Source organism: Leptodactylus fuscus, chromosome 5 (genome assembly GCF_031893055.1).
Source record: "Leptodactylus fuscus isolate aLepFus1 chromosome 5, aLepFus1.hap2, whole genome shotgun sequence".
NCBI classification, from domain to species: domain Eukaryota; kingdom Metazoa; phylum Chordata; class Amphibia; order Anura; family Leptodactylidae; genus Leptodactylus; species Leptodactylus fuscus.
In genome coordinates, this window is record NC_134269.1 from 78,270,047 (window position 1) to 78,296,379 (window position 26,333).

Genomic DNA, 26,333 nt, shown 5'->3' on the forward strand with positions numbered 1-26,333 from the left:
TATTAGCCCGATGAAGTAGAGCTGAATGTGTGTGCTAAGCACACACATTCAGCACTGCTTCATCAAGCCAATACAATGCATTAGCCAGTGCTGATTGGCCAGAGTACGGAATTCGGCCAATCAGCGCTGGCCAATGCATTCTATTAGCCCGATGAAGTAGAGCTGAATGTGTGTGCTAAGCACACACATTCAGCTCTACTTCATCGGGCTAATAGAATGCATTGGCCAGCGCTGATTGGCCAGAGTACGGAACTCGACCAATCAGCGCTGGCTCTGCTGGAGGAGGCGGAGTCTAAGGTCGGACCTGAATGGAGACTGGTGTGGAGCGATCTTAGACTCCGCCTCCTCCAGCAGAGCCAGCGCTGATTGGCCGAATTCCGTACTCTGGCCAATCAGCACTGGCTAATGCATTGTATTGGCGTGATGAAGCAGTGCTGAATGTGTGTGCTTAGCACACACATTCAGCTCTACTTCATCGGGCTAATAGAATGCATTGGCCAGCGCTGATTGGCCGAATTCCGTACTCTGGCCAATCAGTGCTGGCCAATGCATTCTATTAGCTTGATGAAGCAGAGTGTGCACAAGGGTTCAAGCGCACCCTCGGCTCTGATGTAGGAGAGCCGAGGGTGCACTTGAACCCTTGTGCACCCTCAGCTCTGCTACATCAGAGCCGAGGGTGCGCTTGAACCCTTGTGCACACTCTGCTTCATCAAGCTAATAGAATGCATTGGCCAGCGCTGATTGGCCAATGTATTCTATTAGCCTGATGAAGTAGAGCTGAATGTGTGTGCTAAGCACACACATTCAGCTCTACTTCATCGGGCTAATAGAATGCATTGGCCAGCGCTGATTGGCCAGAGTACGGAACTCGACCAATCAGCGCTGGCTCTGCTGGAGGAGGCGGAGTCTAAGATCGCTCCACACCAGTCTCCATTCAGGTCCGACCTTAGACTCCGCCTCCTCCAGCAGAGCCAGCGCTGATTGGCCGAATTCCGTACTCTGGCCAATCAGCACTGGCTAATGCATTGTATTGGCTTGATGAAGCAGTGCTGAATGTGTGTGCTTAGCACACACATTCAGCTCTACTTCATCGGGCTAATAGAATGCATTGGCCAATCAGCGCTGGCCAATGCATTCTATTAGCGTGAACTGAGTTTGCACAGGGGTTCTAGTGCACCCTCGGCTCTGCTACATCAGATTGCTACATCTGATGTAGCAGTGCCGAGTGTGCATCAGATGTGTAGTTGAGCAAAACTGACTCAGCACTGCTAAGTCTCTGCATTCGCATAGGAATGCATTGGCCAGCCTTCGGCCAATCAGCGCTGGCTCTGCCGGAGGAGGCGGAGTCTAAGGTCGGACCTGAATGGAGACTGGTGTGGAGCGATCTTAGACTCCGCCTCCTCCAGCAGAGCCAGCGCTGATTGGTCGAGTTCCGTACTCTGGCCAATCAGCGCTGGCCAATGCATTCTATTAGCCCGATGAAGTAGAGCTGAATGTGTGTGCTTAGCACACACATTCAGCTCTACTTCATCAGGCTAATAGAATACATTGGCCAATCAGCGCTGGCCAATGCATTCTATTAGCTTGATGAAGCAGAGTGTGCACAAGGGTTCAAGCGCACCCTCGGCTCTGATGTAGCAGAGCTGAGGGTGCACAAGGGTTCAAGTGCACCCTCGGCTCTCCTACATCAGAGCCGAGGGTGCGCTTGAACCCTTGTGCAGCCTCGGCTCTGCTACATCAGAGCCGAGGGTGCGCTTGAACCCTTGTGCACACTCTGCTTCATCAAGCTAATAGAATGCATTGGCCAGCGCTGATTGGCCAGAGTACGGAATTCGGCCAATCAGCGCTGGCCAATGCATCCCTATGGGAAAAAGTTTATCTCACAAAAATCACAATTACACACCCGATAGAGCCCCAAAAAGTTATTTTTAATAACATTCCCCCCTAAATAAAGGTTATCCCTAGCTATCCCTGCCTGTACAGCTATCCCTGTCTCATAGTCACAAAGTTCACATTCTCATATGACCCGGATTTGAAATCCACTATTCGTCTAAAATGGAGGTCACCTGATTTCGGCAGCCAATGACTTTTTCCAATTTTTTTCAATGCCCCCAGTGTCGTAGTTCCTGTCCCACCTCCCCTGCGCTGTTATTGGTGCAAAAAAGGCGCCAGGGAAGGTGGGAGGGGAATCGAATTTTGGCGCACTTTACCACGTGGTGTTCGATTCGATTCGAACATGGCGAACACCCTGATATCCGATCGAACATGTGTTCGATAGAACACTGTTCGCTCATCTCTATTATTTATTAATATCTATATAGAAACAAGTTACACTTTTAGTATTTATTTATTTTTTTAGTGAAATGGAAATGACTTTATGTAGAATGTATCTAATATACCAGAAAAAGATAAATCGAATGTTGATAGAACTGCTCATGCTACAGTCTATATGTTAGTAAATTCAATATGTTTATTCAGAATGAAGTTTTCCTCCTTGGTCGGAGGTGGATGTATATAGGAGAGATCAGCTAATGACAATGTATCTAAGGGTTAGAGGAGCCGTGTGGCTTCTGTTAGCTTTTATTCCACAGGTTTAAAACAGCTCTTCTGCTTGTGTCCCAGCTGGCATAAGAAGGCAGGAAGACAGATTATTGATTTTGGTCTTTCTGAAAAAACAGTGCTGGGTATCAAGCAGCCTGGAGGCCACATAACATGTGGCTCTCAAAAGGGTCATGAAGGCCCCTGTGGCCAGAACTAATTTCCCCCCTATAGATGATTTAGTTTGGTTCATTATGACATGTAAACCTTACACATACAGATAACCTACACATAAGACACAATTACTATCTGCTATATTATCTCCATCTCCCAAACATCTTGAATTATTTATTGTTATTTCTGAAATTAATGTTAATGCTTCTCATTGCAACTGTGGTTTCAGAAATAAGAACCCTTTGCCAGAATCATGCTCAGTCCCTTGCTACTGATCACCCCCGCAGAGGAGTATTTGTTCTCAGGCTAGACTGATCAATCGCTTTGATCTTGTAACATAAAGATACCCTTCAAATATTACAGTTAGACACTGTAGGAAGATCAATGGCACAATACTACCTCGAACGTATTTCAAATGGGTCAAAAAGAAATAAAAATGGTCCAACATATTTAATGTCAACACATGAAATCAGTATAGCGATAGATAGATAGATAGATAGATAGATAGATAGATAGATAGATAGATAGATAGACAATAGATAGATAGATAGATAGATAGATAGATAGATTTTTCTGATATAAATTTTCATCTAGAGTAAATAAAACTGGCTCTTGAAAAGAAAAACCTTCCTGTTAACCTTGCAGAAAGAACCTTTGTGCTCTTGAAAGTTCAGCTATACAATATTTATTAGAGTTTACCCATGCTTTTTACTCCTGCTAGGTCTAGTACAGTACATCTCTCTTCAATATGAAGTTTTTTTCAGATATCAAATAATACAAATACGGCTGATACAGATTCTAAATGCTACTTCCTCTTAACTTCCCCATCTCCCAGTTGACAATCTATAAGATCATCCATTTATTTGAAGTTATTCTTGAACATATCAAATCCACAATATTCTGGTCTTCTAATTTCTAGGTTTTATATTGGTAGGTGAAGCAGAATTGATACATGTCCTGTTTGTTCTGGACCTTACATCTAAGGATTAACATTCATAATTAAAAGAAAAACTCCCCCACTACCATTATGGTTTATCAGGTCTTTATTGCACAAACATCCCTTCCCAATGAGACATTCTTAACCCCTTATAGACCATCAATCCTACTTCACAAGTCTTTACCTCTGCGCCACCTTTCAGTCAGCAAAAAAAAAAAAAAAATGTTTAGCCACTGCGGTGCAGCAAGTTTACACATACTGTATATAGCTGTAGCTAGAGATACAGGAGGCAATGCTTTATGTAACAGCTACATTTTCTATAATTCAGTTGTATTTGTTTGTTAAAAAGTAAAACACAGCTGACATGGCTCCACAATAGAAAATTCACCTAGAAATGCCATACAAGTAAATACATTTTTTGGCTACTGTATGTTTAGCTATTGCCAATATGTAATGATATAGGTTTAAAACAAATATCTAAATGCAAATAATATATAGGCATACCTCCCAACCGTCCTGATTTCTGTGGTACATTCACGAATGTGGTGTCCTGTCCCGTGGTCCCGGTCATTGGGAGGTATGTCCCGATTTCAACTCATCAGTTGAACACATATGCGAGTAAAGCAGGAGCTGTCACAGCTCAGCTCCTGCCTTACTGCTGCGCTCCAGCTTCGGCATGTGTAGGCGCGATGTGATGACATCACATCGGGCCTACAACTATGTCAGTGGAGTGAGAGAGTCGCGGGGGAGCGTTGGAAGGTGAGTATAAGTATTTGTTTTAAACATTGAGGGGAACGTAATGTAGGGGGCCTATGAAACTGGGGGCATATAGCGGAGGGGGAGAATGGCATCACATTGAGGCAGATGAAGGGGGGGAACGGCATGACACTGGGACAGATGAAAGGGGGAGAACGGCATAGCACTGGGGCAGATGAAGGGGGGAGAATGGCATGACACTGGGGCAGATGAAGGGGGGACATGAATCTGTTGGCAGAGATGGGGGGACATGAATCTGGGGACAGAGATGGAGGGGGGACATGAAACTAGGGGCAGATAAAGGGGTTATATGAAACTGTGGGAGAGATGGAGGGGGGAATATAATTTACAGGTGACTATAGGAGGATTATGATGTGTGGATATGAAAAATGAATGTGAATGGGCGGAGTCAACATAAATGTGGGCGGGGCCAAGTTTTCCGCATATTTTCTCTCTCTTTCGGCTCTTCAAAAGTTGGGAGGTATGTATAGGCATTAACAGTCCAATAGCTCTAAGTATATATACTGTACATAAAAAAAACAGAAATCAGAAAATCAGAATTAATCAAAGGTTGGTCAGAATTAGAGTATCATGGCTGCTTCCCTAAAAATACAGTACCATACAGTTCATGGCTCATGGGCTGTGTAACCAAGCTTATCTCCACTAAAATTAATCCTACGCCAGTCACTGAGCACAAGATATCATTGCTGCAATGATGTAGTGAACAAGAGGCAATAGGGGACTGGGAATACATGGTGCCTGCACTAACAGCATAATAGTATTTGTTATTTTTTAGTCTACTGCTGTTTTATTATAGGGGTTATCGTAGGGATAAAATAAATTATCTATGTACATGATAGACAATATAAATGTATAATCACTGAGGGCTGTTAAGTCCTATCACCAAAAAGAACTTGATAGGGGTGATGGTAAAACATGACCCACCATTTAATGTCTATGGGACTAACAGAGAGCAACAAGTGCTGTACTTAGTTATCTTCATCAGTCCCTTTGACTTTGAATGGAGCTGCAATGTAAATACATGACCACGGCACAAATCTCAGCCAAAAGGGAGGGAAGCTCAGGACACACCTACTAATCATCTTCTGGGTCCCAGTAGTAGGCCCCCAGTGATTGTACATTCATCACCCATTGTTTAGAGGGCAGACAACCCCATAAAGTAACCTGATGTGTTTCAAGAAAATATTACACCACCAATCTAAACAGATGACACAATTCAAGATGTGACAATATAGGGAGCCTTCACACGGAGTTACGTTGCGCTCATTCTGAACGTAAAAACACATTTAGAATGAGGGCGTAAAAAGCAGCTCCCATTGACTTGAATGGGAGCCGGCATATGTGCGCTCCCCACTGAAATCAATGGGAGGCTTTTTTCCCTGTTGCTTTCAATGTATTACACATGTAAAATGTTGCAGACTTTTAAAGATAATGTCTAAGGATCTTATTGCCAACAGTCTTTTTTCATGGTCAGTTGCCAATGGATATGAACATAAATACAGGAACTTTCTATGGGCTTGGACTTGTGAGAAACCCAGCCATGATTTCCTTATTGTGGCCAGGTTATCAGGCAGGGACACTACACGCATGATCCAGCCATGATTTCCTTATTGTGGGCAAGTTATCAGGCAGGGACACTAAACATATGATCCAGCCATGATTTCCATATTGTGGACAGGTTATCAGACAGGGACGCTACACGCATGATCCAGCCATGATTTACTTATAGTGGACATGTTATTAGGCAGGGACACTACATGTATGATCCAGCCATGATTTCCATATTGTGGACAGGTTATCAGACAGGGACACTAAAAATATGATCCAGCCATGATTTCCTTATTATTTACACTACATGTAAGCCCTCGTTCACATCAGCATTTGGATTCCGTGTGTGGGAGTCCCCCCCAACAGAATACAAACGCAATTGCAAGCGCTGTGCTGTAAAAGCACACGGACCTCAGAAACTATAATGGGGTCCATGTGCTTGCTGCGCACTGCCTTCATGAATCATGCGGACAAGAAAGTAGATGGTGAACTACTTTCCTTTCTGCAAGATCCCTGCAGAGATCTCATGGCAAGTACACGGACCCCAATATAGTCTATGGGTTCCGTGTGCTTTTATTGCACCAGTGCTTGCACTTGCATTTTGTATTCCGTTCGGGGGGGGGGGGGAGTCCTCATGTGGACTCCCCCGGACGGAATTCAAACGCTGTGGTGAACGAGGGGTAAGAGAAGATAACACAATAATAAAATCATTGTTCTGTTTCAGACCATAGAAATTTCCTGTATTCATGGTCAAATTCAATGACAACATATCAAGACTCTTTAGAGGCTATTATCTCTAAAACGCTGCAAAATTTTTAGATATTTATATTTTGCAAAAATGGTTAATTGTCTACCAATTGAAACATTGTCATGTTTGTGCTAAGTTCCCTTACAGCTCCAGGCACTGGTTCTTATAATCATTTCCTGCACTACAATTGAGATTCTTAATGTAACAAACACTGTATCATTCCCTATAGAATGCTACACACTCTCTTCATACATACATGACACATACTATGCATGTGTAGTAAGCTATAAAAGAACCAATAGAAATATTGCCCCATTAGTCAAAAGCCTTGTTGTTTGTTTCGACATACTAAGGTTTCTTTTTGTCAAACAATAAAATGTGTTGCATTGACAGGGTTGCTTATTATTTTAAGCCTTCTGTCAGAGTTCAAGAAGCCAGTGAGTGACAGCTGAATCGTGCAGTATCTATCATGGAACTTTGAGCAATTGAAGATGTATCATTTCTCATCACTTACAGATGAAGTTCATTGCCTCGCTCACATGAACGGCATAAAGATCAACCTTGTGCCCCTTCCTAGCAAAGCTATTTCACACTAACTGCATTTGAGTGCTGGAATACATGAATGGTCAGTGGCTTTTTGCTGTGTTAACTGTCACACACGTACTTGAGGAAATATATGACAAGGGAATGGTGAACACAATGTATACTATTGACTATATATTGTTATACCTTAAAGAATATTACATTAGTTTGGGCCATTTCATCATTACATTCACCTAGAAAACATTACCAATAAAAGGGGTCACAGTGTAAGGTTGTGCTTCTGTACCTTTGATGTCAGGTAAAGTAGGGCTAGGATAAAAAAAAAAGCACTCCAAAGGCTATGGATAAGCTTCAATAAAAATCGAAATTGCACAGCATAATAGAAGAAAAATACAATTGAACTACTTTTCCAAGTTCTACAATGCAATGAAAATCTACTATATGTATCGTTATTACATACTAAAACCTAATAAGGGCGGGTTCACACCTGCGCCCGGTCTCCACTTTGTGGGTTTCCGTCTTCTGCCCAAGAACCTGGACAGGAGACGGAAACCCAGCAGTCAGTGTCCACCCATGACCGCCCGTGAGCGTCTTCTGGTGTCCTCGATGAAACCATTTTTTTTAAACCAGACACAAAGTACTGCATGTCCGACTTTGTGTCCGGTTAAAAAAAATGGTTTAGTTGCGGAGACATGAAACCGCTCATGGGCGGACACTTTGCAAACCTATTCAAATGAATTGATTTTGAAAACTGATTGCTGGTTTCCATCTCCTCGCTATTTGCTCGGGCAGAAGACAGAAACATTCAAAGCGGAGACCGGGCGCAGGTTTGAACCCACCCTCACCCTGTGTTATGATACTGTATACATTGGTTGTCCACTGTACTTGCTACCTCTAGTGTAAAGCTAAGTTAACATGTTTTGTTCAGAGACACTCTTTCAGTGTCAGTCTTAGGGTCGGTTCACACTAGCGTTTGAATTCCATCCGGAAGGAGTCCGCATGAGGACCCCCCTGGACGGAATACAATCGCAACTGCAAGCACTGAGCAGTTAAAGCGCACAGACCCAATTATAGTTTATGGGGTCCATGTGCTTTAACTGCTCAGCGCTTGCAGTTGCAATTGTATTCCGTCTGGGGGGGTCCTCATACGGACTCCTTCCAGACGGAATCCAAACGCTGGTGTTAAATTAACGAATAAAAAAGTCCTGCAAACCCCAACTTTTTGTTTGCAAATTTCAGTTTAAAATAATTTACATCTGACAAATTCACAACAGATCCCATTAGAGTCCATGGGGTCCCTTGGGCTCCATTGGTGTCAGCTATGTTAGTGGTCTATTTGTCCTTTCTTCTCATCCTTCGATGGATCAGAAGAAAAGACACCCAATGCCGATTTTGATCCAAGTGTAACATGTATTTTGTCATAATGCCAGAAACAGAATTGTGTTCTGAAAACAGAAGGTATTTTACTGTCATCTCTTTGAACACAAATTTAAAAATCAAGTTTATTTTATATTTACGGATGAGTATGCCTATGCTTTATTGTGGCTATCTGTGTTAGAAATCTTAGTTCACTTTCAGATGGTCATTATTTCAAAAGTATTTTGTAGCAGTATTTATAATCCGAACCGGGAGTTCAAAATACATTAGAGGTACAAATCTTTCTATTATACTCTTTCTCAATTCCAATATTTCATAATTTTGTGACTAAGCCATTGCAGAAACACAGCTTTATTTTTTTTCAGATTTTGTTACGTTTTTTGAGCCAAAGCCAGGAGTGGATTGAGCAAAATGTAGAAGTAGGCAACGCAACAAATTTGCAACAAAAAAAGAACTTTAGTGATGATACTTTATCGACTAACCAGAAAAACTTTCATTTGAAAGCTTTAAAAGCACAGAAGCTCCTTCTTCAGGCTCTTACAAAAGAATAAGAACACAACACAACACTACAACACTGGCACAATGCTAAACAAAGGAAATTAGCTAATAAGATGGTATGTTAGTAAAGATAAAGTGGGGTAATAAAACTGAGGGTGAGGACTCAGAAGTACAGGGGTCTGGAGTCACCCTGAAGAGGCTGTGTATTGTGTACATGTAAGGGCTCATAAATACAGGTGTTAGATTGGTCCTTTCGTCAATGATTGGAATTTTATCATCAGCTTGAATTCCCAATTTTTTCTCTCTCTACAGTTCTTGAAGAGACTTTTTAGGATCAGGACTTTGAGGTCTGACAAGCTGTGTTCTGGCTCTGAGAAATGTTTTCCCATGGTGATACCCAGCTGATTTTATTGTGTGCCTAAGTAAATCCATCCTGCCCTTCAGTTTTTGTTTTGTTTCTCCATTGTAAATTCCTTTATTGGGGCACCTTATAGACAGTGTTATGGACCATATTGGAGAATGTACATGAAAATGTCCCAGAAATTGTATAATCCTGCTGTATGTTTTGTATGTGGACAGTGCTTGATGACAATAAAGGTAACATATCTACAACACTTTACCCTTTTTCATACCAAAGTGTCAACCTATGTTAACATTTTTTCTACTACTACTACTCCATTCCTTTGCTGTGGAAGCCCTTGAGATACTCAAGCACAGCACTTGGCTATCTCCAGCACTCCCATAGTGAATGAATGGAGTAGCAGGATGCATACTCAGCCTGCCTTATATCAGAAACCACATTCTCAGGATTTGTGAACATCCCTTTAGTCAACCCCCACCAATCCCATTGATAGGGGTTAACTTTAAAACTTGATAAAACTGTTTTAGTCCACAACTCAGATGCAACCTAAATATAGAATATTTTTTATTGGATTAATGACTTTGGGAGTGAACGGTCCAGCTCCTGTGGTATACTTAATCTGCCACTGGATTGTAAAAAATCCTGTGCAAAAAATAGGAATTTTTTATTTGATTTCCATTGCAGATTGTGCTGTGAATTCAGCTAAGACTGTTTGACAAACTGTTGCACATTAATTGGCTCGATTATCAATTCTTGATTCCAGAGCCTCGCTCCTCATTCCATTTACACCTATAAACAGATTATTTTTTATATTATTTGATGGATATATTTGAAAGGTATGAGAGGATTTACTATCTACAATTTGTTCATTCTGTAACAAGACACTGAAAAAGAAAACACTCCAGAATAAATCAATGCATTGCAATTAGAGAAGCATTAAATAAATTAATGGTGCCCAATCCATTGTATTATACCATGTCTATAAGATGTGTAGCAACATTGACAAAAGCATATGGAAGCAAATGTATTTGTTCTGTTATTGCAGCACAGATGTACCAAGCACAAGATTCAATTACAGATGCAACAAAGGATGGTGCAGTAAATTTAGACGCAAGGCAAGGGTTAAAGTTAGAGGCCACATTCACAGGCTGGTAAGAAAGCTTTGCACACATATGAGCCTTAAGGGTAAACACAGTGTATTTCTAATACATGCTACTGACCACTGTGACCCTGACCCCTGCAATGTCCCAGCCTCCAGCAGCTGAAAAACCCCTGCAGAATATATCAGTTGAGGGCTACATCCCCACTCAAATATAATTCTGACTGATGACTATTGCTGTCTGAAAGACAAAGGCTGGTGGAAACAAAGGGATAATACACACATAGCCACCACACAAAAGACTGGTCAAAGTGACCACTATTGTAGAGTCAAAACATACTATTAAAGGATCAGCAATGTCTATAGAACATATCTGGGCCCAACCAGACCTTCTCAAATCATCTCAAGAAGCATTTTAAGAATATCATGTTTGATTTTGCCTATGTATTTTATTATTAGTCTAATGCTGGTCATACATAGAAGGATAGTATCAAATAATATACAGTACAAGGTCCCTATAATGAACATCTATATGAGATTTATTTTTCAGTATGCTGATGTAATTTCAGTAGGTTATTAAAATGGTTTTGCTAATGTGGTAACAAAACTATATTAAATTTTTTAATATTGGGTTATAAATACCAATTTGTAATTTCAGCCATAATAGAATAAGATCTTATAGTGGGGTAAAGATGAAAAACTTTTTATTTGGGAAATATTTGATTTTTTCCCTCTGCTAGTTTCACTTTTTGGTAAAAGAAAAAACCTGAAAGGGAATGCCCATGCATAATCGACACATTGGGCCTTGAGTATAAATGTAGCTTTGTTGACACTAGTTAATGGGCGGCCAATATAATAAGGATGTCTGAACTCAAGGAGTTAGAACTAGCCATCTAATGTGCATTGGATGTTTAGCTGATGTCCCCTCAGCCTTTCTAGGGAGAATAAGGAATTGGATATTGTCTGATCCTTTCTTTACACAGGAGATAAGCCACCACCAGAGGTGTCTGACAACAGCCGACTTTCCTCTTCCCATTCAGAATCTGTATGTTTGGACTGAACCCTGGAGATCCCCAACAGAAAGAGGAAGAGAAGTAGAAGTAGATTATTGATACACCGAATAAATAACCAGAAAGGTAGGAATAAGACCAAGTGACTGTAGTATTGTTTATACCATGGGAGATACGAAAAATAATACTTGGAGGCCATAGGTCGTGGTAGGTGAATAGGAATGGCTGTCTAAAGTGTCAACACCACAAAGAGATCCAAAAGAATTAACAGCTCTATGACTGAGCCATCGCAAGATCATTTGAGGTTTTAGTAACGTAAGTTTTTGTGACGTGCATGAACCAAATTGTAAAAGGTGTAGAAGATTAGGTAAGGGTAGACCAAGTTGAGTTTAGAAATGAATGAGAGGTTAAAGGTTAGAGCCAGGCGAGTAGATAGCAGCACAGGACAGGAGCCAGCAGATCCTTTGTTAAATAGATTGTCTGTGATAAAATATCTCAATTAAGTAGTGTTTTACGTAAACAGAAATACTATCGATCAGTTCAGACCGTAGTAACCAACCGCATTAGGGGCAATGACTGCACGCAGACAGTTACCATAACTTATAATAGCATGCACAGATATAAAGGTAATTTGCTATGATTTGAATAGATCTAGAATAGACAGACATCTGACAGAGGTTTTCTTTTATTCATTCCCTATGTATCTCAAAACCAATTATTTTAAACGCCACAGTGTAATGAAATAAAGGCCGATTTTATCTCATTCCTGAAAATACAGTACTCATCTTAACTGACTCTATCTGCCACTCATTGTCACTGAACAAACAAACAATTACTCTAAGAGTGGGTACGGTAGAGAGCAGGAGTCCAAAAGACAGACACAATCACTAACTGCAAAGGTCAAACAGAACAACTGACAGATACTGCTTATGACAAGCTGCACATCTACAAGCCTGTGTTCTCCAAGACCCAAGCAAAATGGAAGATAAATATACAAACTATTATAATATTCTTCACTCATTTTCATTTAACCCTAACATTGATACTACTAAATTGATTTGGAATTCATTGACGTTTCCTGTACCCACTAGCTTTGAAAATTAATATTATATTAATGCACTATGACTATCTATTTATATTCATATTCTAAGCAGATCAATATGGAGCTAGCTGGAGGAATCCTATGTTCTTCTTGTGTACTGAGGCTCTGTTTATTAGTATACATGTAATGTTAGGTGCCATAATATAAAAACGATTTTGCTACATGATGTACCCAGCATCATTACTGTATGTCAGTCTGCTTTTGGAATACTAAGAGTTTATAAAAAGAAGCACTAGAAGACAATACAAACAGGAAATATAGATTTGTCTAATAGATGATGAGTGTATATAAGAGAGGAGAAGTCACTTAGAATGTGTACATTTTCTAATCAATAGACATAATAGGTCCAACATATGAAATCAATCTCTTTATGTCAATCTGTCTTGTTATGTTTTATCCCAATATTACTTCTGTCAAGGTTATAGAAATAATTACAGTTACATATATACCGACCAGTAATAACATTAAAACTACCATCAGGTAAAGTAAAAACTTTGATTATCCCTTGATAATAGGTGAATGTCAAAGGATGGAATATAAAGGCAACAACTCAGCAGTCAGATGTTCAGCATTGGGCAAGTTTAAATAGGACCTTTCACCAACTCCACCAACTCTAGTTCTTTTTCTCTACGCCCTACTCTTCCCAAAAAATCTGTACAGCTAGTTCTAATATTATCCACCTATGGTTGGACAGTGTCAAGCAGCTCTGAAATATGCCTCCTTGTTTGCTCTGGCCCAAGACTACCCACACCACATAATAAAGGAACTAGTTAGTAGAGATGAGAGAACAGTGAAATATTCGATATTCGTTTTGAGTAGAGCCTCAATATTCGACTACTCGATTGAATATCAAATCCCATTATAGTCTATGGGAAAAAATGCTCATTTCAGGGGAGACCACTATTCGACTAAAGGAGAGTCACCAAGTCCACGAATAGCAGGAGGAGAGTGTTTAGTAGGAGCGCTGTGCAGGTAAAGGGCACGGACCCCATTATAGTCTATTGGGTCCGTGCGCTTTAACTGCACAGCGCTTGCAGTTGTGCTGATAAAAAGTAAGCTCCCTCATAATCGCAAGCTGCCAGCTCTCCTGACTAACAAGGACAAGCCTGCTGCAGATCCAGCATTGATTTGCCGCAGGCTCGTCCTTGCTAGTCAGGAGAGCTGGCAGCTTGCTGTTACAAGGGAGCTTACTTTTTCTCATAGGAATGAATTGACCAGCGTTGATTGGCCAGTGCACAGCATTCGGCCAATCAACGCTGATTCTGCCAGAGGCTAGTCTGTGAGGAGGCGGAGTCTAAAATGGGACCACAATGGAGACTCGTACATTTTTTACATGAAAGTGAATACATGTGCCCATGTACAGTCCTATGAAAAAGTTTGGGCACCCCTATTAATCTTAATCATTTTTAGTTCTAAATATTTTGGTGTTTGCAACAGCCATTTCAGTTTGATATATCTAATAACTGATGGACACAGTAATATTTCAGGATTGAAATGAGGTTTATTGTACTAACAGAAAATGTGCAATTTGCATTAAACCACAATTTGACCGGTGCAGAAGTATGGGCACCTCAACAGAAAAGTGACATTAATATTTAGTAGATCCTCCTTTTGCAAAGATAACAGCCTCTAGTCGCTTCCTGTAGCTTTTAATCAGTTCCTGGATCCTGGATGAAGGGATTTTGGACCATTCCTCTTTACAAAACAATTCAATTTCAGTTAAGTTTGATGGTCGCCGAGCATGGACAGCCCGCTTCAAATCATCCCACAGATGTTCAATGATATTCAGGTCTGGGGACTGGGATGGCCATTCCAGAACATTGTAATTGTTCCTCTGCATGAATGCCTGAGTCGATTTGGAGCGGTGTTTTGGATCATTGTCTTGCTGAAATATCCATCCCCGGCGTAACTTCAACTTCGTCACTGATTCTTTAACATTATTCTCAATAATCTGCTGATACTGAGTGGAATCCATGCGACCCTCAACTTTAACAAGATTCCCGGTGCCGGCATTGGCCAGACAGCCCCAAAGCATGATGGAACCTCCACCAAATTTTACAGTGGGTAGCAAGTGTTTTTCTTGGAATGCTGTTTTTTTTGGACGCCATGCACAACGCCTTTTTGTATGACCAAACAACTCAATCTTTGTTTCCTCAGTCCACAGGACCTTCTTCCAAAATGAAGCTGGCTTGTCCAAATGTGCTTTTGCATACCTCAGGCGACTCTGTTTGTGGCGTGCTTGCAGAAACGGCTTCTTTCTCATCACTCTACCATACATCTTCTCCTTGTGCAAAGTGTGCTGTATTGTTGACCGATGCACAGTGACACCATCTGCAGCAAGATGATGCTGCAGCTCTTTGGAGGTGGTCTGTGGATTGTCCTTGACTGTTCTCACCATTCTTCTTCTGTGCCTTTCTGATATTTTTCTTTGCCTGCCACTTCTGGGCTTAACAAGATCTGTCCCTGTGTTCTTCCATTTCCTTACTATGTTCCTCACAGTGGAAACTGACAGGTTAAATCTCTGAGACAACTTTTTGTATCCTTCCCCTGAACAACTATGTTGAACAATCTTTGTTTTCAGATCATTTGAGAGTTGTTTTGCGTAGCCCATGATGCCACTCTTCAGAGGAGATTCAAATAGGAGAACAACTTTCAATTGGTCACCTTAAATACCTTTTCTCATGATTGGATACACCTGGCTATGAAGTTCAAAGCTCACTGAGGTTACAAAACCAATTTTGTGCTTCAGTAAGTCAGTAAAAAGTAGTTACGAGTATTCAAATCAATAAAATCATAAGGGTACCAAAATTTTTACACCAGTCAAATTTTGGTTTAATGCATATTGCACATTTTCTGTTAGTACAATAAACCTCATTTCAATCCTGAAATATTACTGTGTCCATCAGTTATTAGATATATCAAACTGAAATGGCTGCTGCAAACACCAAAATATTTAGAACTAAAAATGATTAAGATTAATAGGGGTGCCCAAACTTTTTCATAGGACTGTATATCATGAATGGTATAATTAGCATGACTCCCACATCAAATGAGCCTCATTTTATACACCTTTGACTATAGCAAAGCCACAAAACACTCAAGACTAATAGACCATTAAAATATTACTCTACCTGATTCAATTTCCCATACATATACAGAGCCATCTTCACAGCCAACAACTAAAACTTCTTCCACTGGATGCCATTTTAGAGATTTTACTGGAAACAGATGTTTTCTAGCATGGAAAAAGCAAGCTCTTTCCTGAAGGTTGAGAAGTGCCACTGAATTATCACTACATATACAGTATATGCTCTGGAACAACTTCACCTGTCAAAAAAAATGACAACATAAATGACAGAAAATGGCTGCTAAGTAGCTCAGCAGTTCTCTGCAGATACTATAGTAGAGTAGTCCATTATATTACTTATTATTTTACTGTGGATACATAGTGTTTAAGGCATTGTCCAGCAAATTACATTTTTTTTTAGTAAATAAGCCGGAAATGGTATTAAATAATAAAACAAGTGATGCTCACCTCACCAATCCCCCACACTCCTGTTCTGACCAGTTCCCTCCTGGACGCTCTGCACATGTGGAAATGACTAGAGATGAGCGAGTAGTACTCAATCGAGTAGGTATTCGATCGAATACTACGGTATTCGAAATACTCGTACTCAATCGAGTACCACTCGCTGTTCGAATGTAAAAGTTCGATGCAGAACCAGCATTGATTGGCCGAATGCTATACAGTCGGCCAATCAATGCTGGTTCTTCTCCTACCTTTAGAAGTCTTCTCCGTGCAGCTTCCCCACAGCATCTTCCGGGTCTTCATTCACTCTGCCAGGCATCGGGCCTGGGCAGAGCCGACTGTGCATGTCTGCTTGTAGTGGGGGCATGCGCAGTCGGCTCTGCCTAGGCCCGATGCCTGGCAGAGTGAATGACGAGCTGGAAGTCGCCGCGGGGACGCTGCAAGGAGAAGACTGCACAAAGGATCCAGCCCGACCCTCACTCGTGGACTTGGTAAGTATAATTTGATCGAACGTTGCCTAGCCCTGAAACAAGCATTTTCCCCCCATAGACTATAATATGGTTCAATATTTGATTCGAGTAGTCGAATATTGAGGGGCTACTCGAAACGAATATTGAACCTCGTACATTTTACAGTTCGCTCATCTCTAGAAATGACCACTCAGCAGATTACCTGAGCCAGTGATTGGTGGAGCAGAATCTCCTATCTCTCAACAGGTACCAGCGAGTAAAAACTATTGGGGACCCATAAATGGTTAGGATAAGATGAGTAAAGTGAGTATTGCTTGTTTTATTATTTTGCACCATTCTCAGCTTGTTTTCAAACAATTTAATCATTCAGACAACCCCTTTAAGGTCCATCTTTTACAAGACTATGTCCTTTAAAAGGTATCTGGGTTTTCATGAAAAGTTGAAATATCTGCAGTGTTTTACTGGGCAATCTATTCTATAACTTTATAAGCCTTCATACATGGTGTTCTGTTAGTTTATCTGGCTACCCCCCTGAGATAAAAATGCCCCACCTAATGCCCCCTATATTAATGATCCAAGTCATATTCATAAAGCCTTCTAAAGATTCCTTATTTTCATAATGCCCTCAACAACCCCTTATATAAATAATGTCCCTTATATTCTTTATGAGCCTTTATATAAATCATCCCCTTTATAACAATAATGTTCCCATTGACCACTTAAACTCTTTAATTGCCCTTATATAATCTCCCCCCCCCATTAGCCATACTGCACCCTAATGACCCCTCATATAAATAATGGCCCCTTATATAAATGATTTGATCCCATAGTCATAATCTCCCCAACAACCATTTATTTTGTTTAGTCCACATTATATAAATGATCTCCAGCATAGACATAATGTTCCCTAATGACCCCGTACATAATTGATCTCCCCCCAATAGTCTCCTAACATGCTCTTTATGCCACATATAATAAAAACTGTCCTAAAATAAAACTACAAAAAAACAAAACAACCATCATAGCCATCACTGCTATCGTCTCTCCTCTTCTTTTTTATAAGGTGCTATGATATCATTGCGCCTGTGCGAGGAGGCAGGAATATTGTCAGTGGTCCCATGTAGACCAGTGGCCATGAAGTGACTTGTGGCTTACAGATTATAAGTGTAGGAAGTTGATTGTTTCTTGCTCTACCATGTATTTCAACTATATTGCTGTGCTATGAAAAAGTCCTATGAAAAAGTTTGGGCACCTCTATTAATCTTAATCATTTTTAGTTCTAAATATTTTGGTGTTTGCAGCAGCCATTTCAGTTTGATATATCTAATAACTGATGGACACAGTAATATTTCAGGATTGAAATGAGGTTTATTGTACTAACAGAAAATGTGCAATATGCATTAAACCAAAATTTGACCAGTGCAAAAGTATGGGCACCTCAACAGAAAAGTGACATTAATATTTAGTAGATCCTCCTTTTGCAAAGATAACAGCCTCTAGTCGCTTCCTGTAGCTTTTAATCAGTTCCTGGATCCTGGATGAAGGTATTTTGGACCATTCCTCTTTACAAAACAATTCAAGTTCAGTTAAGTTTGATGGTCGCCGAGCATGGACAACCCGCTCTCAAATGATCTGAAAACAAAGATTGTTCAACATAGTTGTTCAGGGGAAGGATACAAAAAGTTGTCTCAGAGATTTAACCTGTCAGTTTCCACTGTGAGGAACATAATAAGGAAATGGAAGACCACAGGGACAGTTCTTGTTAAGCCCAGAAGTGGCAGGCCAAGAAAAATATCAGAAAGGCAGAGAAGAAGAATGGTGAGAACAGTCAAGGACAATCCACAGACCACCTCCAAAGAGCTGCAGCATCATCTTCCTGCAGATGGTGTCACTGTGCATCGGTCAACAATACAGCGCACTTTGCACAAGGAGAAGCTGTATGGGAGAGTGATGAGAAAGAAGCCGTTTCTGCAAGCACGCCACAAACAGAGTCGCCTGAGGTATGCAAAAGCACATTTGAATAAGGCAGCTTCATTTTGGAAGAAGGTCCTGTGGACTGATGAAACAAAGATTGAGTTGTTTGGTCATACAAAAATGTGTTATGCATGGTGTCCAAAAAAAAGCATTCCAAGAAAAACACTTGCTACCCACTGTAAAATTTGGTGGAGGCTCCATCATGCTTTGGGGCTGTGTGGCCAATGCCGGCACCGGGAATCTTGTTAAAGTTGAGGGTCGCATGGATTCCACTCAGTATCAGCAGATTATTAAGAATAATGTTCAAGAATCAGTGACGAAGTTGAAGTTACGCCGGGGATGGATATTTCAGCAAGGCAATGATCCAAAACACCGCTCCAAATCGACTCAGGCATTCATGCAGAGGAACAATTACAATGTTCTGGAATGGCCATCTCAGTCCCCAGACCTGAATATCATTGAACATCTGTGGGATGATTTGAAGCGGGCTATCCATGCTCGGCGACCATCAAACTTAACTGAACTTGGATTGTTTTGTAAAGAGGAATGATCCAAAGTACCTTCATCCAGGATCCAGGAACTGATTTAAAGCTACAGGAAGCGACTAGAGGCTATTATCTTTGCAAAAGGAGGATCTACTAAATATTAATGTCACTTTTCTGTTGAGGTGCCCATACTTTTGCACCAGTCAAATTTTGGTTTAATGCATATTGCACATTTTCTGTTAGTACAATAAACCTCATTTCAATCCTGAAATATTACTGTGTCCATCAGTTATTAGATATATCAAACTGAAATGGCTGTTGCAAACACCAAAATATTTAGAACTAAAAATGATTAAGATTAATAGGGGTGCCCAAACTTTTTCATAGGACTGTATATTTACAAACTGCAAATATAGGGAAACTACATGCAGGCATGATGCAGCTAAAAAGATCCCAGACACAGGAAGATACCAATCTAGTAGCAGAGTTAGGAAAGCTGTCAGTTGTGAATAATATCTCATCTGTAATAACACATTAAGCCAGAAGTCTTACATAGTACAGTGCATAGAGAAAACAGCTTGCAGACATGTGTGGAGACTGTGAATCTCTCCTTCCATTCCCTGTGAAGCCATCTTGCATTTATGGACAGGACTTCCCTAGTAACAAGTTGTGAACTCACAATTAGCTACAAAGGAGATACATAGTAGCGGGGACTTTACAGAGGTTTTTCAGGCAGAAAGCAGTAAGGTTTTTAATTATTTTAAGTACATTGCATGTTCGTCCAGGATCACATGATCTATTAAACAAGACTCATTTATCTGAAAAGTTAGTGACCATTTAAACTTGTGAAGGAAACAAAGAAATATGCTAAGCTTGTACCCACTAAATAGTCCCCCATAATAACTGTATCTCCAGATAACATGAAAACTTGACTGTGCGCTTGAATCATCATCAAAATGTGTCTCTTTTTGGCACCAGAAAATATGACCTAGACGATTAATACATTCAGTTTGTGACATAAGAATAGGCTTTTTTTCACCCATGGTGATGTTCATGAAGTTGGTATCACCTAAGGTATACAGGTGCCTTTGTCTATATCATCCCTAACACCCCTTCATTTTTAAAGGTGGCTGAGCATGAATTCACTCCACTGTGAAAAAGATTAGAGAACTTCTTTGACTATATCTAACCACTGATAAACACAGCAACAATTAACAGAAAGGCTCCATAAGTACAGTCCCTTACTAAATTAGGATTCTAATATTAGAACAATGGCTCACCTATAGACAACACATATCAGGATCTTAGAAATCCAAGATATGGTACGAGTAAGGGTGCTTTTAAGGGTACTCTATTATAGTGCATTGCTCTCATACGTCATACAATGAGAGCAACAGAATTAAACAAAAATAGAATGACTTACATTAGAGTGAATGGGAAAGGACATGGACAAAGGGGGCTCCATCTGCATCAGTCACTCCATTGCTGTTTAAATAATGACAGTGAGAACGCACCCTTATACAGTTGGTGATTCTGCTATATAATTAATATTTATTTTTATTGAACCATTACTTCCATGGTGCTATACATCTGTGACATAGACTAGGTCATTGACCTGAGATAAGTAAGAAAGAGGACTCTGTCCACAAGAGCTTACAATCTATGAGGGAAGCTAGTTGGACACAGTAGTTACTCATATGGTTGTATAGTTACAGTAGGGTTACTGTATGCAATATGCTCCTCTAAGGGTCTTTTCACACCTGCGCTTGTTGTCCAATTTGTGCATTCCGCCAAATTTCTGTCTTCTGCCCCGGCAAAACTGGACAGGGGACGTAAAACCCAGCAGTCTGCCTGTCCACGGAGAAACCGTTTTTTTTAGTTGGACACAAAGTTGGGCATTCAGGACTTTGTATCCAGCTGAAAAAAACGGTTTCCCCGCAGACAGGCAGAAAATGCACACGGGCGGTCACCTTTGCAAACCCATTCAAGTGAATGGGTTTGAAAACTGACCACCGGCTTTCCGTCCCCTGTCCAGTTTCGCCAGGGCAGAAGATGGAAACCTGGCAGAACGCACAAACTGGAGAACGAGCGCTGGTGTGAAAGGACCCTAAGCTGTTCCAATGCTTATTATATGCCTGTGTTCCTGGAATAACGTTATTTCTGTCAATTGACTGTTTACATTTTTTTTTTTCATAAAAAACTGTCCTCATCCATGTACACTACCTTAATGTCAAAATCATCTGATGCTATATGCTGTGAAAATCCTCTGATACTCTATGCTTTGTATATAATAACTCAATTATGTATATAGCTGTTTGGATGAGATGTAACGGTATAGTTACCTTTGACATAAAAGTGCATATTGTAGATTTTTCCCACTGCAGGATGGAGACTTTTGTGTTGCATGCTGACTGTCTGTCAAAGTTCTATGTATTTTATTCAAAAGGTCAGGCGTTTTTTTAAATGTCAAGTTTCGCTGACCTAAAGCTGTCTTTTTAAATTATTTTTAACTGCACCAAAACAAAAGTGCATCAATCAATAATTAAAACAGAATATCACTTTACTGAAGCTGACACGTGTATGAAATATATAAACTTGTAGCAAAGCTTCATTTCTCATTTAACTCTTAAGCCTTCTCTGTGAAATGCAATAACTTTCTCAGGGAAACTCCAGAAAAAAACATAAGAATAATTCTAGTTTTCTACTGCGGTCATTGATTAAGTAGTCATCCACGAAGTATGGTCTATGCATGTAAAACACTGGCTAAGCTTTTCATAAATGAGTCCCAGCAACTTGCTCCCTATAGGCTTCATCAGTGTTGACCGCACTGGTCATGCTCTTGTTCACACTAGTCCAGTAACCTTTGGTGACACATGTAGCTACTGCAATACTAGCAGCAAGATAACTATTCCCAATACAGGAACATGAGCTTAAAGGGGTTGTCCAAATTAAGTAATAATGTTCCCAGCACTAAACATTGCTGTAAACCACGCAATGCTCACTTGTTCACTACTCCGCTGTTTTGAAGCTGACTCTGCTTCTTGATACCGTTGCAGTAATGAGATGCCCATATTACAGCAAGTCACCTCTGTAGCCAAACACTGGCCTCCAAATTCACATACTATATACTGCCAAGGTCAGTGACTGGATACAGCAACCATGTTCTGTATACAGGCACATCACCGCTGTACAGTAGTAAAGGAGATTCCTCATCACCAAAGCAGCAGGATATAACCAGAGCCCAGCACTGGAAGCAGCAAGGTGGTTATTTCCAGTTTACATTTTTGTCCAGAAGTCAGCAACCGTCAGCACTCAAGCTCTTGTGTACTATAACTTCCAAATTGCACCTTTGTTCAGTAGTACTGTATGTCATAGGAGCACAACATAAATAGTGGAAGTTCCCGGACCCTGTTATGATGGATACTTAAAGCACCAGACAGGTTTCCATAAAGGGCCTGGCATTTAATCAGACAAAATATTTTCCTATGTGTAATATACACTAGTGTGCACAAGTTTTATTCAGGTGAGGAAAAATACTGAAAAGAAAGAATGCCTTCAAAAACATTAGTATTGCTAGCTTTTATGGATAGTAAGTATGCCATATTCCTAACTCTGTGTTTATGTCAGGTTATTTAGTACACGCAACACTAAATTGCCATACTGCCATACTGATGAACTACTCAGTTATTCCCCAGTAAAAATGCTGCATTGTCTCCTTATCTGTTAAATAGCCACTAACCAATCAGACAACTTACTGCCATTTAGCAGAACAAGTGATTCTGGATGTAATACACTTTAATTAAAAATCTCATTTTTTGTCAAGAAAAAAACCCCACAACAGTACCTGCTACTAGGTTTCTCCCTTCTAGCATTATGCTGTTCACTCCCTGACACTAGGGAAGGTCTTTCTATAGATACCATTAAAAAAAGCAAGCCGAGTTCACAGTGAGTGCAGAAGGGAAGGGTGAGCTTTCTTCACACAGTGACTAGAGAGAAAAGGAATCCACCCAGCTTTCCCAGCTTCTACACTACACAGACGTGTCTCACTGATCAATGGGAGTATATTGATTTCTGAATACATGCTTGTTTTATTGCTGATGGATTGTTATTCATAGACAGTCAGCAACTTTACTTATTGTGCTCAAATTTCTCTTTTTCTCTATCAGGGATAATTTTAAGTCTATTCATAATCATAACTAAGACTTGCAGTCCAATGTCCCTGTATTACTTATAATATGGTCACTTGGGCTTTTCCAAGCCATTTGTTCTATATTTTAGTTATTGCTCACAAAATTACAAGTAAAGAAACCAGTTACTAGTACTACTAGGAGTAGTTATAATGGATAAGAGCAGAGTGCTCCTTATTGTACATCCCATGGCATGAGGGACAAATGCAAAATGTGCTACAGCCATAATGGGGTTAGCAGCAGAACAACTGATAGGACACCATGTACGAAGGTTTATATAGCTAGAGAACTGTCCAGAACAACCCTGCAGATATTTCAAACTCTGATGAAAACACAGGTACTCTTTAAGTACCCTAGATTTACAGTTCCAGAAGACTTATCATAGTATCACAATGGAGTGCACAAAATGGCAAAATCTATTCTGTGAACACTTGTCCTCTTACTTTGTAATCATTAGGTGGGACCAGAAGCTTCAGGATCACTCCAGACTGTAGCATGAACTTGTGAAATATCTCCCCTGTGAACACATCTCTCCAAATTATAGAGGAATTCTGATCTCCAGAGATGAGCCAACTTGGATCATACTTCTCTGACCGTCCATGTGGGTAAAGTAAACTTGTCACACTGCTGTCATGCCCTGCAAATATCTTATGTGGCAAGGAACCTACATAAAGGAAATAAAGAATTAGACACAAAAGTTTCTAAAATTATTATGAACCAACATAAAGACCTGAGTGCAGGATATAAGGAGTTTTTTTTTTTCTTTCAAGTACCTAGGGAGTAAAAGCAGCTTGTCCCACATATGAAGATTTATTGCAGGAGATAAATGTAAAGTGTGTCGGGCACTGTGCATTGTATTTTTCAACCACCAAGGGTCACATTGGGGAATATGATGTAAGCTACACTAATATTAGTACATATGTCTAGTACTTTACTATAGTAAGCCACAGTGGACTACAGCTGCTGTAATGTATATTGCAAGCTACAGTTTACCAGATAACAATGGTTATATTAATAAAGGTAACAGAAATATGTTATATATATATATATATATATATATATATATATATATATATATAAACAATAATATAATATAAAATAAATATTTTAGTTTGATTTGCCTTTTCAGACCCAGGTCCTGGCGTTTCTTAATTGATATTACAAGAGCTGAAATTGTAAAATTTGATTCCACTGATGTACCAAAGATGTTCTACAATTATATTCAAGGGACAAGACTCTTATAGCACTTGTGCCATTCCCAACGCTCATCCAGTATCCAGCAATCAGAAAAACAAGGAACAGAAAGTCCCCCTGAAATTCTAGGTGTGAATAAAGGCCAGTGCACTTGTTTGGCTTTTGTGCCATGCGCCAATGGTGCTGCAGGACTCCAATCCCCGATGACCTTGTAGAAGTGAATGGAGCGCCAGTAATGGCACTGGCTCTTTATTCACAAGAAGGGTTCAGGAGCACTTTCTGTTCCCTGTTTCCTTGATGGTGGAGGTCCTTGTGGATAGGGGATAAGTGTTGGTGGTAGCACAACCCCTTTAAAACCACTCACACACCATTAGTAGTAGTTGGTGAACACTTGTTAAACTCACAGCTATTTTTCCCTGAAATCATCTGTCAGGTGAGAGTCAAGAGGCCTACATACCACAAGATCAAATCAATGGGTTGAATAAAACTTTGTGCCATTTGTGGGATGGATATATAGTGACATGGCTTGTTACACGCACAGCTCTGATAAATGGACTGTAACTGTAAGGGTACATTAACACGGTGGAAAATGAAGAGGAATTTTTCTTCATCTTCCACTGCTGGCATTTTCGGCGCGATCTAGCCATGACGGGAAGCTGAATGCAGTGCATCAGTACTCCGTCGCAGCATCCTGCTGCTAATTCTGCTGCAGGGTCCGCAGCAAGATTGAGCAGGACGCTTCTTTTTTTTTGCATCCGACTGCGATATTTGCCTCCCATTGAAAACAATGGGAGATGGATTCCAGGAGGACTCTGCCGCGGATTCGGGGTAAAATCCGCCCCCAAATCCACGGCAAATTCCTCCATGTGAACATAACCTAAAGAGTCCTGTGTACCCATCATATGGCTGTGTAATCAATTTTATCCCAAGAGGATAACCAGAAATGACAACAAGCAGAGAAACTGATGCAGTAAGATTAAAAAGTTATTGGGATATTACATAACCCCATACAGCATGCTTAGGACTGTAAAAGCTTCAATTAATAATCACAGTTAAGAATATTTTCAGGGTCACCTGTAGTGGTCTTATAACTAGTACCTGTAGTATGTATAAATATGGTTTCTTCTTTACTTTTAACATTACATTGCAGTATTCTCATCTCATTACCTATGGCTAAATCTATAGGATATGCCATAAATACCTAAAGATGTGGTTCCCACCTCTGGTACTAGCTTCTATCTTGAGACTGGGACCCTATCTGTTCAATAGTGAATGGAGAGGGTTACATATGCAATTCCACTGGAGTTATGAGGATGTGGGTCCAGAAGTAGGACTTGCATCTGTTAGGCATTTACAGCATATCCTATGGATAAAGCCAAAATACTGAGATAGGAATAACCCTTTAAAGTCATGTTGTCATAATTTTTACCCCTTAATAGCGGATGGTCCTGAAGAAGCCTGGCTCTGGCAGCATGCAATGCAAATGTTATAACAATGCTACCATCTTCACAGCCACACACCAACTTATCAAGGCTGGGAATGTAGAGGGATGCCGTGACTGTGGCAAATGCCACACCTTCACTGGGGGTACATAGATGATCTATGATTCCTTCAGACATCGATTTATGTCTGTCAAACATTTCTTGAAGCGTCACATTTACCTTTAGTGGTATCTCTAAAAAAAGAAAAAAAAAAACATATCAATGGTATTATTAAATCAAAGTGTATTTCTGGTAGAGGCACAGAATCCCTTCTATCCAGAACATAATAATGAATTGTAGT

The 26,333-nt window shown here is 40.2% G+C and overlaps 1 protein-coding gene across 1 annotated transcript in view; it reads right to left on the reverse strand.

The window, feature by feature from the left end:
- The window catches only part of WDR72 (WD repeat domain 72), a 190,010-nt gene that overhangs the window by 116,744 nt on the left and 46,933 nt on the right, over nucleotides 1-26,333 (reverse strand). The window contains exons 11-13 of the mRNA XM_075273477.1: nucleotides 25,981-26,226; nucleotides 23,801-24,021; nucleotides 15,844-16,039 (exon numbers count right to left, since the gene is read on the reverse strand). Coding sequence (XP_075129578.1) covers nucleotides 15,844-16,039; nucleotides 23,801-24,021; nucleotides 25,981-26,226 — 663 coding nt within the window. The remainder of the gene's footprint in view (nucleotides 1-15,843; nucleotides 16,040-23,800; nucleotides 24,022-25,980; nucleotides 26,227-26,333) is intronic.